Here is a 17,298-nt window from a genome sequence, read left to right as displayed (position 1 = left end):
GCGCAGGGCTGGGAGAGGGAACGGGAGAGCGCAGGGCTGGGAGAGGGAACGGGAGGGCGCAGGGCTGGGAGAGGGAACGGGAGGGTGCAGGTATAGGGAAGGGGACGGAGAGAGGGACAGCGACAGCTCGTGCTCCCGCCGGGCACCACGGCTGATTGCTGGGGGTTGTCGTGTGGTGGGAGCCAGCTGCGAGGGGGATGTGGGCTCGGGTTTCGGAAGAGAATGGGAAGAGGGAGACATCTCCCTTGGCGTTGTCCCCTACGGACATCTGACCTCCTGGCTGAAACAAGATGAGGCGGCTTGCAGAGAGGATGGCAGGTGTTCTATAAAAACACTGTCTTTTTCCAGTTTTGCAGGTCATGGGAATGGGGATGGAGGATGAAATAAAGGATATGACTAAACGCAGATATATTTAGGCCTAGTTTGGGGATAAGACAAGGTTAACATATGCAGGTACTTAGACCTTTAGTTCTGTAGGATCTAAATGAGTGCTTCAGCATTTGCATGAAACACTGACATTTGAAGAGTAGATGCTCTGCAGATCTCAGGGCTAGCACGTAGTTGCCTCCTATCAGTTTCAGTGTTGCTGGTGACTACCTTCAGTTTCCCAAAGCGTCCTGAAAACAGTATCAGCTTTCTTTTAAAATATGAACTGGACCAGTACAATTGGGATAGCCCACTTGCAGGAAAAAAATCTGGCAACTGTGAGGAGTACATTTTGAAAGCTCAAAAGCCCAATGATATACAGAAAGAATTTATTTCCTTTTTAAAAACTCAGGAATTTAAAGCAAATTTCACAACTTGGGATGCACCATTTTGACTCATCCATTCTTTGATGTTTAGGTTTGACAACACTGCTACACATTCTGCTCGTGGTGGTGACTTGTACCTAACCCAGCAGTATATTAGCCAAAGTTCAGTTCTGTTGTATGTTTTACTGGGGAATCTTCTCCATTGGTCTTTAATACTTCTTTAAATGCTATTTGTTGCATAAAGCATGTAGCACAATTTTTTAAAATTTGGTTAGAATATTAATAGCTCAAGTAGAAGGGACCTATGTTGCCATCCAGACTTGTAGAATTGATTGCTGTAGCTAGGGTGATTACCTAGGCGGAAAAAAAAAATCATTCTTGCAGTTGGAATTGTTTTGCACTAGATTTGTTGTCACAATGATGAAGTGTGTGGACTGATGTAAGACTGTTAAATGGAAGCAGCTAGTTTTTTTATGTACAAAAATGCAATCCTGTGCTCAATGAAGTAAGGTAGTATTTTAGCATTAATTTCATTCTGCATAATACTGCAACTTGTTTTGAAATTTATCCGCTTGTTACCTGTTGGTTTAGAAAAGATCAAACAGAAACAAGGTTGAATTTTTCAGGATCATGTGAAATATTTTTTCAATATTTTTTCATTTTTGTGCTTAAGTCTGAAGCTTTCTTTGAAAAATCTAATCTGTGTGCTGGGAAAAACTGATCCTTATTTGGATCACACATATCAAAATTTATAAATAGCAGCGGAATAGACAATACACATCAGTGCGGTGATTTTGGATCATGTAAAAGAACTGTCAGACCCACTTGTATACAAGGAGAATTGAAACACAGACATTAAAACACTTGACCGAAGCCATGAGGCACAAGTTGAATGCTACCAATTTGTATGTGCTTGAACTGCAAGTATCAAACTTTGTGACCACTTTGAAATATGGAGATGTAATATTTTTCTGTCCTTTTTTTAAACATGGATAGAAAAATAATTGTTAATGCTTGTGGGTAGGTTTACTTCCTAACAACTTCCAGCTAAGGTATAACACCATGGAGTGGTTTTCTTTATGTCATTCAAAGCAGAGTAAAGTAACAAATTGAATTTGCATTTTCATTTTCTGTCCTCAACATTTTAGTTTAGCCTGTAAAACCAGAAATTAAAAAATAGGATAAACAGGATAAACAGTGCAAAAGTAGGCTGCCCTCCTGTTCAAGGGCATTTTCCTTCTCTCCCTCTCATGTCCTCACCCTACCAGCTCTCATTCCCTCACTGTCTTAGCATCAAGATTCACTGACTGACTATAGCTAACTTGTCTTCTACCCCCTCAAACTAATTAGTTCATCTGTTTAAGTCATGCATTGAAGAAGCCTGCCCCCTCTGAGCACACAGCTCACTTAGGGCTCAATCTGACAGTCTTCAATTTTTAAGGCAGCAAGAGTTTGCAATTGACTCAAATTATATGAGGATCAGGCTTTTTAAGTTCTGTGGCATGATGAAGAGGGTGCTGATGCCTATCACCATTTTCCTTCATCTTCCTTTAACTGAAAAACACAACAACATAGGCCAAAGTCCTTAAATAATGAAGAAAAGAACTCCTTGTTATTTCATACTCTAGTTTGCTGGCTTTCTAGGCACAGGTATTCATACATAAGGGGGACCACTTGCCCTTAGTCTGCAACTGTAGAAGCAATTGGCTCAGGACATTCAGCTCTGTGACTGGAAGCCCTAACTCAAACACAGCTACCACTTGCCATGTAAATATGTCCATACTGTCTTGTATTCAACCATCTTTTGTGTTCCCCCAAAATCTTATCATTTTCATTGCTCTCCTTTGCATTCTGTCCATTTTAATTTTTCACTTCCTTTTCAGAGCCTCAGACGAGACACCAGCAAGTTTGATCAGTGCTGAGTAGAAGTTAAATACTTCCAGTGCCTTCCATATAACATTTCTGTAATGTATTTCAGAAAAATTACCCTGTTCTCATCAGCCTCATGCTACTGACTGATGAGTGGTCTGTTATATTTGCTAAGACTATGGTACTGCTGCTTATACATTTGTAGCACACAAGTTTATGTTTGCAGAATCCAGTTTCCCTACAGATTGTCGAGACCTTGAGCTTAACATTCATTCTAATGTGCTGATGCTTCAGCCCAGCATGACCATGAGAGCTGGGAAACCCCAGATTAAATGCTTGGACATACAGGTCATGATTGTGAATTTACACCATGGATCTCTTAGGACAGATCCTGGAAGAGACCTTTCAAAGCGTAGAGATACAACTGTTACCTTCATAATTTAAAACAAAGTGCTTAGTACATTACAGAATAATTACCTGGCTAAGGAAAGACTGAAGGTCTATTCAGCAAGCTCTATAAAGTGCTCTGTTATTCTTGGCTAGAATGTTTGTAGACTGCAGAAAGACAAATAGTCACTTTCCTCAACCTAAGAGTTTTATTTGCATTAGGTTTGTTTAGGGTGGTTTTTTTTTTCCATTTTGTTTTGATTTGGTTTGGGGTTGTTTTTTTTTAATAATTACAAGTACTATGTACAGTTGCAGAAAAAGAAAGAAAAACCTAAAGAACAAAATCTGTACTTTCTGAACTCCAAACAGTTGCATCACTGAGAGTGTCCAATACAAAACAGCATGATAGTAATTATGACTACAGCTTACCTTTACGTCCAAGTTTTTAATCAAAATCATGAACCCATTACACAGTCTTTTAGTGCCTATTTTAATGAAAAGCTAAACATTGCACAGATCTCAGAAGGAAGCCTTCTCCTCTTTTTGCACTCCTAACAACCTTTAACATAATGAAGTTTGACAAATCGATTTAAAATGCAGGAAGAAGGGCAGGCAAGCTCTGCTCTGCCTTGTGGGTGTTGTAGTCTCTCTGCAGGCTCTTTGCCTCGGCAGCAATAGGAAGCTGGACTCTAATTCCCATATCTCCCACTAGAGTCTCCTGCACAGGCTCAGAGCCCATATGCGAGGAGGGGGTGACCACATTGTGTCTATTGTATGTTTTTTCTTCTTTTTTTTTTTTTAATTTTTTTTTTAATTTTCCCTTGGCATTTTTTACGTTTCATAAGAGATTTAAATCGGGAGTGAAAAGCATGGCAGATGAGCAAGAAATAATGTGCAAACTCGAGAGCATTAAGGAGATCAGGTATGTTTGCTTTGTGCCTCATCAGTTACATGAAGCAGCTTTTTCCTCGGGGGAGCGGAGGACATGCATCAATCTGAAACTAGCTATTGTGCTACTGAGGGAAAGAAAACTACCGCTGGGTTTACCATGAGAGCTCAAAATACATTTTTCTAAGCAGGGAAGGAGCGTCTGCTGCAGGTAATTAACGCTGGAATGCGTAGTGAAGGACGGTAACGGTCGTGCATTTCCAGAGAAATTTCCCTGAGTGATGAGGAGGCGGAGTGATGGGAAGGACGGAGCAGCCCTAACGCAGCTGGGGGGTCGCGGGTGTTGTGGTGATTTGTTTGTTTTTAAGTTTTTTGACTTATTATTTAATATTCCTGAGGCTCTGTCTTGAATCTCTTATTTTGCCCTGACGCCCGGGCAGGAGCCTTGACGGGCTGCGAAAGGTAGGGCATGGCACGGAAAGCAGAGTCTGACATGAAAAGCCGAGGGCGGACGTGCCTTTGGGCAGGGCCGGGCCGGGCAGCACTGCGGCCACCGGCGGAGCCCCCCGAGCGGGGCAGCCGCTCATCCCCCGGCGGGCGATGCCAGGGCCAGCTCTGCCCGCCGGGCGTGCGTGCGAGGGATCCGTGCGGGAGACGAGAGGGAGCAGCTGAACCTTGGCGGCTTCTCTCTGCCCTGCCTTGCGCTCCCGCTCGCCCGAGGGCGTGGAGGCGGCCGGGAGATCTCCCTGCCTGCTGCTTTTGGCCGCCGCCCCGGGGCGCTGGGGATGGGGACGCAGCGGACCGAGGCTTTTCTGCCGTTCCCTCCAGCCACTGGGCCGGAGTTGCCTCGCTCTGCGGTTCGTGCAAGGCGATACACCAGGAATTTGTATATAGCGTCGTTCGCAGGGGGAGTCACAGGATGCTGTGGAAGAGGGGACTCCTAAACAGTCAGGCGTGGTACCACACGTTCCCGCATCGGGGACGTTTTTCATAGCTTTAGGTAGGGCATTGCCACTCTTTGGTTAAGGGCACAGATTTTGAGGATTAGGCCTGAGTTGCCTATATTTAGTAGGAATTCATGCATCCAAAAGCCAAAACACACTACAGAGGACAGTGATTTTGAAAGTAGCTGGGGGGTGGAAGGCATGCCGACTGTGGGTAACCTTGGGGCGATGAGAAGTGTTTTAGGACATTACGACTGGAGAGGGGCTATCAGGGAGAGAGGAGAGAGGGCTGGGGATGAAGGCGTTACCACTGGCAGTATGTGCAGGTGGTCACAGAGACTTCTGGCTGGTAACAGCATCTCTAAGAAGCACAGTTTACGCATGGAAAAAGTGAATTAAAGTGTAGGCCTCAGCCTTCCTTACGCAATGCCACAAAGGTGAACAAAGATCAGGCAAAAATATTTGTCTAGAATCCCCAAACTATTTGTAGAAAGACAACAAATACTTTACAGTCTAAGAAGAATGCTTTTCACCTCAACTGTTAGGCAGGCTCTGTTTTAAAATACTGATCTAGGTATGGCCTGCTACAGTTTGTGGTCCAATTATTGTAACACTTCATTTAAATTATTTTTTTCAGAGTAGTATCCTGTATTTGGAAATTCACAGTGCACTCAGTTTTCTGATAGTATATTCAAAGGTGATATGTAAACTGCATTTAACAGATTTTTGTTATTACTTTGTGGCATAAGGTAGCGTAAAGGTGATGTTACTAGCTTAAGTGTACAAGGAAGTATCAAGAAAGTTGCTTGAATGTATGTTAAATAAAAAAAAAAATTAATATCAGAAGGTCAAGCCTACTTGCAATATTGATGTCTATTTTGAGTCACCTTTAACAAAATCTGATCCAATTAACCTATTTAGTCATCCCCAAATCTTTTAAAAGGAGCTTGCATTCTGTGAAGAATTTTCTTCAGAATAAACATGAGAATTTCTTATGTTTACCAACTCGCCTTTGATAGATTTAGCAGACTTAATTTTGTTCTGCTTTCCATGTATTCTACATACAGAGGAAAAAAAGTCTTTACAATCAAAATCAAAGAAGTCATCCATTCCTAGGCACATTGATCTTCGTCTCTTATTAAAGGCAGCTTAGCTGGGTTTTTGAAGGGATTCAGGAATCTGATTTTGAATCTGAGATCTGATTTTGAAGACCTATATCTATATCTGTATCTGTAGATAAATACATATAATTTGTAGTCAAGGGAATACTGTTTTCAGTAAATGTGTTTCATACCCACAATCCAAACATATAGGCACATGCTTATTTTTATGCATTAAATACTTCCACAGAAATAACCCCAGTCATAAAATTAAACAAATGCCTAAATACTCATTGTTCTGGCTGGGAGGAGCTAAAAGAGAATGAGAATGAATATATCGATGGGAGATGCTAGTTTCACTGTTTAATGCCCTATTGGGACACACTTAGTGACTACTGTCATTAATGCAGTATAAGAACTTAAACAGAAGGGAAAAAATATGAGGGCAAAATTCATTAGGCAGTCTAGAGATCACACTTATGATTCCTGTTTTAAAAATTACTGCATGTTGCCTGATGCTAACAGGAAGAGTTGTAATTTGTGTGCACTTTTTCTTTCCTAATGTCAAAAGCTAATCATTTGGACTGAAACAAGCCCCTACAACTCATTTGTTGTAGCAATCTGGCAGAGCATGGCACCAGTGACTAGTAACAGTGAGGAAATAGATCTGTTTCCATTGTCTTTAGGTGAACACATGTAATCAATACAGGAGAGAAAACAAGAAATAAATTGAGGACAAATACTCCCAGTTTCAGTAATCAAAGCTGCCGTTACTAAATAAGTGTTTTAAATAAATGAGAACAACGAGATTTGATGAAAAGAGGAGTAGATGTTAGGTTAGTGGGATACTGCCACATGTAAAATGGAGGGTAGAGAAGATCTCTTTTTACTGGTTTAAGTTCAATATTTACATTCAGACTCCTATATGTCATTGTGTAGTAAATGACACAGCAACTCCAATGACATTAAATAATACAATGTTGTAGCTATTTGTAGCTACGTACTTAAATTCTATCTACAGTTGATTTTACATTTCTCAGAATCCTGTGCTAAACCTAGATTTTCTACATTTCTCTATTTTGGAACTAGGGTCAACTGATGCAGTAGAATTCTATTGGTACAAATTCTCTGAATCTACAGTAACTGTTAAAATCTGACAATGTTCTATTAATTTCATAATTCAGTACAAGAATTCTCATAGCATTGAAAAGCTCAGCAAAAGAGCTGGGATTAGAATTCAGTACTCTCGTTGTACCTCACCTTTCTCAGACATATTTAGTTTTACCCTTTTCTGTTGCTGCTATTGCCTTCTTCCATCTATCTAATCACATATAAAGTGACATCTCACAAAAATATGTTTCAGTGACTTACTGTTGTCTCTCTATTTTTAATTACCACTGGGATTCAGGAATAAAACTTTGCAGATGGAAAAGATAAAGGCACGACTGAAAGCAGAATTTGAAGCCCTGGAGTCTGAGGAGAGGCATCTGAAGGAATATAAACAGGAAATGGACCTGCTGCTGCAAGAGAAGATGGCCCATGTGGAGGAGCTGCGACTGATCCACGCTGATATTAATGTGGTATGCAACAGTCCAGCTGCAGACAGTCTGACTAAGACACAGTGGCATATGAATCATTCCACAGGCTGTGGAATTGTGCACATCAGTGAACTATCACTGGTTCAATAATCTGGACTTTACAACATCATCCTAGGATGCTACAGAGTGCAAAGTAAATTTACTGCAGGGTAATTGTTTTTTTCCTGTATTGGGCAGGATATTTTGTAATGTTGGCATAGTAAGCACTTGCACCAAGAGGAAAGATAACCAAGCCTATTTTGGCTATGACTTTACCAGTATCCACAATAACATCACTCCAGCAGTCCCACAGAAAACTGTTCTTCCTGTTAGGCTTTTCTCATTGAGCACCCAGAAACAGAGAAACTTTAGCAGCTAGGTGGGACTTTTGACTGGAGGTTTTGGGAAGAAAGATTTTGAGAAAATGCATGGTATTTGTTAAGTTCTTAGTAAGAACTGACCTTCATCACTGAGTGGAACCACCAAACAACAAGAAGCACCAGCCTGAAGGGAATTAATACAAAGAAGAGAAAAACAATTTATAAACAGGGAAGATGAGCCAATTAGAGGGGGTAAATAGGGAATATCTTTTTAAATGTGCATTTTTTATGTCATGTTAGGTCAATTGCATGATTGCTTAGTGCTTTCTAGCTCTGAAGATATCTCTGCTTTGCACCAGAGCAAAACAGCTCCCACATTGTAAACAAGTACAAGCTATATACTGGATGTGCAGACTGCATTTCTTTATCTCTTGAAATGTCCATTCCCCTATCCAGCTGCATAACCTCAACCTCTGTTTCATCCTCCCTTCTTTTTCCAGTTAGATTGTCTTTTTCTCTGCTGCTTTTCCCATTTACTGCAGTAAGAGAAACAGGAACCTTTCCTTGTTTGTTTGTTAACTTCTGACAGTTGGTGTTCAGATATCTTAGAAACACAGAAAATTAGTTTTGTTCTACCTTAATTTCTTTTTTAATGTCTGCTGAGAGTTTTCCATCAGTCTTCACTTGCTGACTTTATCTGTAGCCTGTCTACCTGCTGCTTCTTTGTTCAGAAGGTCACATAGGTTGAGTGCACCTTTTTTAAATGAAAATGTATCTCATATGTCACTTTCCGTTGCTTCTTCCTTGCCCAATTTTCGTCCTCCCAATACCTTAACTGTTTGCTCTACTATTGCATTGTCTCCAGTCTCTTCCAGCTTGCATTAAAAAAAATCTTTCTGATACAGTCTCTTGCTCAATCAGAGAGGGACAGTTCTTTACAAGCATGCCCATCCTCCTGTTTCAGATGGAGAATACTATCAAGCAGTCTGAGAATGATCTTAACAAGCTTTTGGAATCTACTCGTCGCCTGCATGAGGAATACAAGCCCCTAAAGGAGCACGTAGATGCTTTGCGAATGACTCTGGGATTGCAGAGGCTGCCAGATCTATGTGAGGAGGAGGAGAAACTGTCCCTTGAGTAAGTCTCCAAAGTAAACATTATCTGGCTTTATGCTTTCTCTCAATTCTACTGGTCATTTTCTCATTTTACTTTGGTTGGTAGGTGGAAAAAAGAACTCAAGAGGTAAGCATGAAAAACAAAAAAGTTAACAAAAAAGGAATGTGCGAAGACATGTATTTGATAACACTCAGTCTGAACTTGTTGCAAGGTAAATTTAGATTATTTCAAGCTGCAAAGTCTACATATGACATGAAAAAATTCAGGGGTGGTTGGCTGTCTAGATTTTTATACTACATGTTGCATTTTCCAGCAACTTTTTTTTTCCCCTGAAAATTACTTGTTTAGCAAGCAATAGTAGGAGGCAATACAAGAGAAGGATAAAAAGCAAGTATTCTTCAGTTAGTTTGTGCTGCTGCTAGTCAGAATTTTACTTTTTGCTGCCTGCTCAGGGCAGTGGCATTTAACCCTAACCCTAAGACTGTCAACAAATAAGTTTATCCAAGCTGTGGATAAAAGTGGGGGAGAGTGACAGAATTAGCTACTATTCAAAGAACAATGTCTTTTGTTTAACAATCAGTTTAAAATGCAAGGGATGTTTTAAGAAGCTTATATTTCTCTTAATGCCCAGCATAATTAAAATAATTTTCACAGGCACACAGTTTTCAAGATTTCCTTTGTATTTCTTTAGAAATGTTGTTTTACATTCCAAACACCTTGACACTACAAAGAATCTATTTATTTACTGCCTACAAAAGTTATTCATTTTAACAGAATAAAACAGAAAAACTCTTTGACAGATTTGCATCTGAAGCTGTTGTCTATTTTTGATTGGATTAGATTTATATCCAGTTGTACATCAAGATACCTTAGAAGCTGACAATCTGGAATCTGGCTGAAGTGTACAAATGCAGAGAAAAATACTACTGACTCTGTTTATGAACTAGTCTTAAGTGTAGGCAATTTGACTCCGGAGGAACATCATAGGGAAATGTGATCCATTGTATTTTAACACAAAATATCCTTTACAGACTAATGAAATACCCCAGAAGGCGGTTACATTTTTTCTTTGTTATTCTTCCGTCTAGCTACTTTGAAAAGCAGAAGGCAGAATGGCAGACAGAGCCACAGGAGCCTCCCATCCCAGAGTCTCTGGCTGCAGCTGCAGCAGCTGCCCAACAGCTGCAAGTGGCTAGAAAACAAGATACCAGACAGACAGCAACTTTCAGACAACAGCCACCTCCAATGAAGGTCAGGAGACAAATGTGCTGGGTTTTCTGTTTTGCCATTGGAACACACTATGTTTATGAAGTTGATTGGTATTTGCAAAAAGGAAAAATTATGTGTCCTGATTCTGATTTCCCCTGCAGTGGTTCAAATCAAGAACAACCATTAGACTTAAAGTAGTAGCATCAGTCATCCAGGGTTAAGGACAAGAATCTTTTATGACTTAGGAGTCTGCATCAGCAGAGATGTTAGGCAATTCCCACTCCTCTTGTGTTTCACTTGGGAGAAAGTCATGTAAGAAAGAAAAAAAAAGCTTGGCAAGAGGAAAACAAGTAGCTGTTAGTTAATGCCATACAGAGTCATATTACAAGCAATGCACATATTTTATGAGGGAAATTACTGATGGTATATATTACCAGAAAAGATGATTGTTTCTGCACTTGGGATCTTCAAGACTAACACTGAGATTAACTTAAACTAACCACAGGCACTTAAGTGACAGTTTTACTCTACTCCTTCTGTAGTAAGAAGAGCTAAGTAATTCTGTAGAGGTACTCATCCTGCCAAGGTTTCAAAGAGTCACTGACTAAGTAGGCAAACTGATGTAGATACATTCCGTAGTTATATACTTACTATCTGTAGTTAGGCAATTGAAAAGCTTTTCTGCAAGTAGTATGCTCCAGTCAAATGGAAATTAAAGGGCTTAGTATGGAGCAAAAAGGCAGAGTTCTGTACCTTGTGTTAAATAGGTGGAATTCATCTTATCACTTGCTCCTACCTGAAATTCTATGACATCACAATTAACCTTCACTGTAACTTCTCTGACTCAATGAGCTATTATGCATGTAAACACTTCATTGGAACATTTAACACAAAATAGAATTTACTGATAGATGTATGAACCACATGTCTGCGGAACTGTAGTTTTAATTCAATTAAATACTCCAATTTTTCATTTGGCCTGAAATTACTGTACAATCCAGATACCTAGATTGCATAGAATGTAGCAGTGGTTTGCTTTTGAAGACAAGAAGACTTATTTTTGCCTGTACTGTAACTTAGAATATAGTACTCAATAACTCATGTAACAACGCCACTTAAATGTTTGTAACAAGAGCCTGCAATGTTGCATTTCAGGCATGTTTATCGTGCCACCAACAAATTCATCGGAATGCGCCCATCTGTCCACTCTGCAAAGCAAAGAGTCGATCCCGGAATCCCAAAAAGCCCAAGAGGAAACAGGACGAATGAAATGGAGAAGATTGCCAAGCTGTGTGACCTGTTCCAGTAATCTTCCAGTAGAACTGCAAACGTGCCCAGACTTTACTGAAGTGCAGATTCAAGTGTGACCATCTTATTGTCTTCTATTTAATGCAATATAAGCACAATGTTCCTGTTCTGTCTTAAGTTCCTTCCGGTCCTTAGGGTTTGGTTTTAGGAAAGTAAGTATTACTGGTGCTACAGTTTAACATTTCAGTTGTTCCATCTTTTGGACTCCTAAACAAACTGAAATTCTTTGTGCAAGTCAGGCTATTTCTGTTGGCCAAATGTGATGACCACAAATGCTTTTATGTTCTCTCTTTAAAAACCAGATGTTACTAAAATTTTTTTTCTGTTTTCTCCTGATAACAGGAGACTATTTGAAGTGCTGAAATAGCAGTCTGTTTGTTTCACTGAAAAACAAACAATTTGTTTTCCAGGCTGGTAAGACTGCATAGGTTTGTGTAGCCAGTAGAACTCTTTTATACAGGAAATGTTTAGGGGAAACAAGATAGGTTATACAGAAAATCAGTGCATTAATGACACACAGGAATTTTGATTTACTGGAGTTTGATTGTACCATTCCCTGAAACTTGACCTGAAACTTGGAAAGTTGATGGCTATGTATGAATTTCTAAAAATTATGTGATTTGTTGTGCTTCAGCATCTTAATAGGTTATTATTTTCAGCAGTCAAAAGACCAACTGACTTAAGAACAAGGCTCAAGTGAACTGTATTAGAGGTCCTCCTAGGCTCTATGGCCAACCTGCACATTGTGGTTCTCTAGGGAACATGCATGAAATATCCTGGATCTCTGTGTGCACAGACTGCAGCATCAGCCATTCTGCTGTCTTCCTGGCTTCTACAGCCAAAATCTCCCCTGGCAGACTTATCCTCCACAGGAGCATAGGAAAGTTCAGTAACATGCACGAAGAACAGTGTCAACTAAAAATTATGTATTTCACCAGAACCACTGGGCTTTGGTGTCGTCGTCCTCCCTTAACCAAAACTTTCTATTTTTGTGTCTTTTAATAGTCATTTGCAAGTAAGCTTTACTTCAGGCCAGTGTTTTTCCTGCTCTATGTGTGCCAAAAGAACCCTGACTAAGGCATCCAGAGTAGACCCCTCCCTGGATCCGTGTCTTCACTTTGTTTCACCCAATGTAACAACAGTTCCTCTAATGGGGAGGATGACAGTGACCCACTTACAGAAACAGGGCTTAAAATTTACTCATTTCCAATCCCAGTTTTGTCACTGCCTTCATTGTCTAAATTAATCTTGAGTATTAAATATTCTTTTCACTAACTTCAGGAAACAGGAACTGCTTGTTCACATTCTTCTCTCTTTAGCTCAAGTTCTTCTCTACTATTATGCTAGAGTGGTTATATTGAAAATTTGGCTTGTTAAACAGGAAGAACAGGGCACTGGCAACTGTAATAAATCCACATAATGCATTTTTGCTGGCCAAATCACATATGCCATCATTAATTTCCCAAGTCTACCACAAAGTACATGAGTGATTTATTGAATATAGTCCTGTAACTTATGCCAAGTTCATGAGGTATTCTCTCATTTTAATGTTTCATAGCCATATGAACATCTGTCAACAGCAGAGACAGAATGTGGACCATGTGCCCCTGAAATTATGTGAAGAGCAGATTCTGCTAGCTGAATTACTGGGATTTGGTCTCTCTGAGATAGCAATAATGGAAGATAGTCTGACTCCATGTTCCAAATGGCAGTAATGCATTATGCATGTCTTGTAGCACAGATAGTGGATTCTGCTGTTGAGTGTCAGTGGTCACATGCTGTGTGCCCTGTTCAGAGCAGTTCCTAGCAAGTTGAAGGGAAAACGTACACTAAGATAAAAGTACGTGGACTCCCCCAAAGTACATGCATGAAAGCAGCATACTTTGATGGTAGTTGTACATAAATTTAAGATGTAGTGACAATGGAGCAAGCAAATGGTCTGCAATGAAGTAATGTGAATAGAAGGATTGATTTGTAGTAATTTCGACTTAGAGTTCTGAAATAGATAGGGTTAGTCATGGTTGCTCTCACTTCATTGTTAATTTACCAGGTTCTTTCTTTCTTGGGGGATCTCTAAACTGAAGTATGCTTAAGGATGCACCACTTAACTGATTTAGTACAACAGTTTTGTATTTTTACTTTTTTAAACTAGTCTCTTGTACACTTGTGTTTAAGGTTAGGGTTTTTTTTTAAAAAAAGAGTACTGTGTTTGCATCAATCTTGTACTAGTATTTACAGATTTGTTTGCACATCCTTTACAAAATTCTGCCATATGAATAGCATGCATTGCTGAAAACAAGCATGACTGAAGATGAGTCAGCAGTGCCCTGGCAGCCAGAAGGGCCAGCTGTGTCCTGGGGTGCATCAGGCCAGCATCACCAGCTGGTCGAGAGAGCTGATTGTCTCACTCTACGCTGCACTGGTGAGGCCTTGAGTGCTGTGTGCAGTTTTGGATGCCTCAGTGCAAGAAGAACATCAGACTATTATAGTGTTCCAGAGGAGGAGGGTGACCAAGGTTGCAAAAGGTCTCAAGGACAAGACCTCTGAGGAGTGGCTCAAGTCACTTGGCTGGTTCAGTTTTGAGCAGAGAAGGCTGGGGGGTGTCTTCATCACAGCCTACAGGTTCCTCAAGGGGGAAGCAGCGGAGGAGGTGCTGATCTCCACCTTCTGATGACCAGCCACAGGACATGAGGAAATAGAGTGAAGCTGCATTAGGGAAAGTTCAGATTGGACATTAGGAAAAGGCTCTTCTCTGGGAGAGTGGTTGGTCCCTGGTACAGCGACCCAGGGAAGTGGTCGAGGCACCAAGCCTGTCAGAGTTCAAGGAGCACGTGGATGTGTTTATGCCAGGTAGTCCTGCAAGGAGTGGGGGATTGGACTTGATGATCCTTATGGGTCCCTTCAAATGTGAGATGACCCTAACTATTTCAAGGAGACAGAATATGTATTATGTATTAAGGGATCATGGGGGTGGGAGCAGGGAGGGAGGTAGTGTCTTTCATAAGGCAGGAGTATTCTTTTCTCTCACAGAATAATGACATAAGTTTAAGCGAAGAGCTCTTCTTGTGACAGCCCTGGGCTCTTTTCTCCCAGGCAAATTTCTCCAGAGACTAGAGGAATAATTATGAAATATTGATTTCTTCTTTTTTAGACAGAGGAGGAAGCTGTCTGAAGTACAGTTCTCACCACAAGTCTACTGCATTTTTGCTCCATGGATTTTTTTGCTCTTCTTTTGTAGCTAAGGTCTTTGTGGATACTTCTTTGCTTGGCTTAAATTTATTCTAACTTGGGTTCAATTCTCTTAATAGTCACAATGAGACCTTCCACAAAGCTTGCAAGACTTTTATATTTACTAAAATCTGGTTTAACCCTGTCTTTGTCATTCCTTTTTAAAATGGGTATTAAAGTGACAACAAAATAACTGGATCCTCTTGGTACAGATGGTTTTCCAAGATCTCCTCCTGATTCCTCACTTGCCTCAAATGATAGTCCTGTTGTTCTGCAACCAGACACCACAACCACCCCCCCCAAACAAAACAACAAAATAAACCCCCAAAAAAACCCAAGGCTTTCACCCTGCCACCACTTTGAGCTCATGGTAATAGGATGTGAATACTGTACTGTGTCTAAATACTTTGTTATAGAAATTTTCATACCCAAGCTGGGATACATCAGTTTTTTAAACTTTGGTGCCAAGGACCCCACTAACTATAGAGAAAATATAAGGCAAATTTTAATACTTGCACTTCCTGAATTCCACTTTCACTTTCTAAACAGGACCTGACCTAACCTGACAGTGGCTTCAAGTTACAGAAACTAAATTTGAAAGAATAGACATGGATGTATTATCTAAACAGCATGCTATTAAAAAAAGTAAGACTTCACTAGCACTTTAAGTGCTTTATTCCTTTATTTTTCAGTTTTCAAATTCCTCCAGCATAGGTTTACATTTTAGAATTTATATGTTTTAGCAATATCTGGTGTTTTCATTGGCTTCTGTGTTTTAAATATTTTACTCCTGTGCCTTGTGGGAGTAACTGTTTAATTTGTCTGTACAGTCCATTTTAATAAATGTTTGTTTCATGTCATGCTTTCTTTCTGCACATCTGTTATTTGCTTATGCTACCAAGAAGCAGCCATATCCCAAATGGTAAGACTCAGCTGTCTTAATTTTACAGGATGCAATTAGCCACAATTCTGTTATACCTTTACAGAAACTTTGTGGACATAAATATGCAGAAAGAAAGATCCCTTCTAATCAGCTTTAGAAAACAGAAAGGAAAAGGAGATAGTACAACAGGTTTTAACATAGCCAAACTTCTCAGTTTTGCCTTCTAAAGTTAAATTGAAAGTAGCAATAAATATGATTCCCTCTCCAACTTAAAGCAGAGGATAGCTATCTTCTCAAGAGTCCTGCTTTGTCATTAGGAGATTATATCTACCAGTGCTTGCTAGAAGTTGCTTCTCTCATCAGATTGGTGAGCACTCCTTAATCCAACTCTCTCAGGAATGCCCACATAGGCTGTACACTGCTAGCAAAGGAGGTAATCTACTGCATGGGAATGAAAACAGTTTTGAGAAAAAATGTAATCCATTGGCATAGCTGGATTCAGAGAAGAATGTCTGTCCCAGACCTCACAGAGCTCAGAACCTGAGATTGGTTAAATAAAGGAAGCATGATTTTTTTTTCCATAGGTAATGTCTTCAAATACAGATAAACTACAAAATCTAACAACTACCCTAATCTTTCCTTCTACCATAGTTATTCCAAGACAAAACAAATAATTTTGACTTCTGTTCATTTTGTTTAGCAATCTGAATTGTTCAGATTTTGAAACATCTCTCAATAATTTCTGTTCATCCAGATGTTTTTTTCAGTTCCTTAATCCTAATCCCAGCTGTAACATTACTTAGAACAGTAGTCACAAAGCTAATACACATTCGTAGCTTCCTAAGAACTAACTCTGAAATATTCCCTATAACTGACATCAGCTTCAGTCATATTTGCCCAAGCTTAGCACGATCCTGCCATAAAATGAGCTGCAAAACCCTGGATCTTCCGCAATCTAATATTAAAGTGTAGCATTAAAAATTGTCTAATAATTTAAGGAAAAAAACCAAAACAACAAAGCCCCAAAGCTTGTCTCAGCCTTAAAACCACTACTTAAAATTTTCTATTGTGCTTTTCAGCCTTCACTGACCTTACTCCTAACTTCCCTCTCTTCCCAGAAACAGTAAAAAACCCATAAGATCAGTGATATCTACTTATTTGTGACCCAGTAAAGATCTTCAGTGTTTTGCAGTACTTGAGTTTTTTTACTTATTTTGTCCCATTGCCTAATTCTTTGTTCTTCACTCTCTTTTAATTGACACTTTTATATATTTGTCACTGAGACAAAACTGTCCTGGCTGTGTAACAATAACTGAATCCAATAAACCTTGAAACTTCACCTGTTTGTTAGCTTTCCTCCCGTGGCTTGGAGTCTCTCTCGTAACTTGTGACCTGTGTCAGGTGGTGGGGTTTCTTTGATTTGCCTTGGTATTTCTCGATCAAATGACAAGGGTGGGTTTTACCACAGGAAAGATTAAGGAGGTTTTAAGAAACGTTGGAGAGTGTTGTCTAATGTTTCCATCAGGGCATCCAAGCTGTCTGCTGTCAGCTCAGAAAGGAAGGCAAGCTGCACGATTATTATTGGCAAAGGGATGAAATAACGTTTATTGTTGATTTGGCACTTTATCGTTCTTAAAAATGAAGGAAATACTTCTGAAAGGCGACGTCGGTCTTGCAGGACGTTTATTTTTGCCAATCTGCGCTCCGGGAGTCCTTG

General features: G+C 39.9%; 1 protein-coding gene across 1 annotated transcript; it reads left to right on the top strand.

Annotated features, from left to right (window-relative positions):
* Positions 1-3,763: 3,763 nt before the first annotated feature.
* ZC4H2 (zinc finger C4H2-type containing) lies at positions 3,764-12,047 on the top strand. Its single transcript, XM_008934911.2, has 5 exons — positions 3,764-3,930; positions 7,349-7,520; positions 8,802-8,974; positions 10,042-10,204; positions 11,318-12,047. The coding sequence occupies exons 1-5, from the start codon at positions 3,878-3,880 to the stop codon at positions 11,429-11,431; spliced, it is 675 nt and encodes a 224-aa protein (XP_008933159.1). The 5' UTR covers positions 3,764-3,877; the 3' UTR covers positions 11,432-12,047.
* The last annotated feature ends 5,251 nt before the right edge of the window (positions 12,048-17,298 follow it).

The sequence above is a fragment of the Manacus vitellinus genome, unplaced genomic scaffold, assembly GCF_001715985.3.
Source record: "Manacus vitellinus isolate BGI_N305 unplaced genomic scaffold, ASM171598v3 scaffold_19_pilon, whole genome shotgun sequence".
Classification (NCBI taxonomy): domain Eukaryota; kingdom Metazoa; phylum Chordata; class Aves; order Passeriformes; family Pipridae; genus Manacus; species Manacus vitellinus.
The sequence above is the reverse complement of the archived record's forward strand: the minus strand, read 5'-3'. Positions and strand labels throughout refer to the sequence as shown.

Coding starts and splice junctions, on each gene's coding strand:
- ZC4H2 (XM_008934911.2), top strand. CDS start 3,878: ATGGCAGATGAGCAAGAAATAATGTGCAAACTCGAGAGCATTAAGGAG. Junction 8,975..10,041: donor GAGGAGAAACTGTCCCTTGA/GTAAGTCTCCAA, acceptor TCTTCCGTCTAG/CTACTTTGAAAAGCAGAAGG. Junction 10,205..11,317: donor AACAGCCACCTCCAATGAAG/GTCAGGAGACAA, acceptor GTTGCATTTCAG/GCATGTTTATCGTGCCACCA.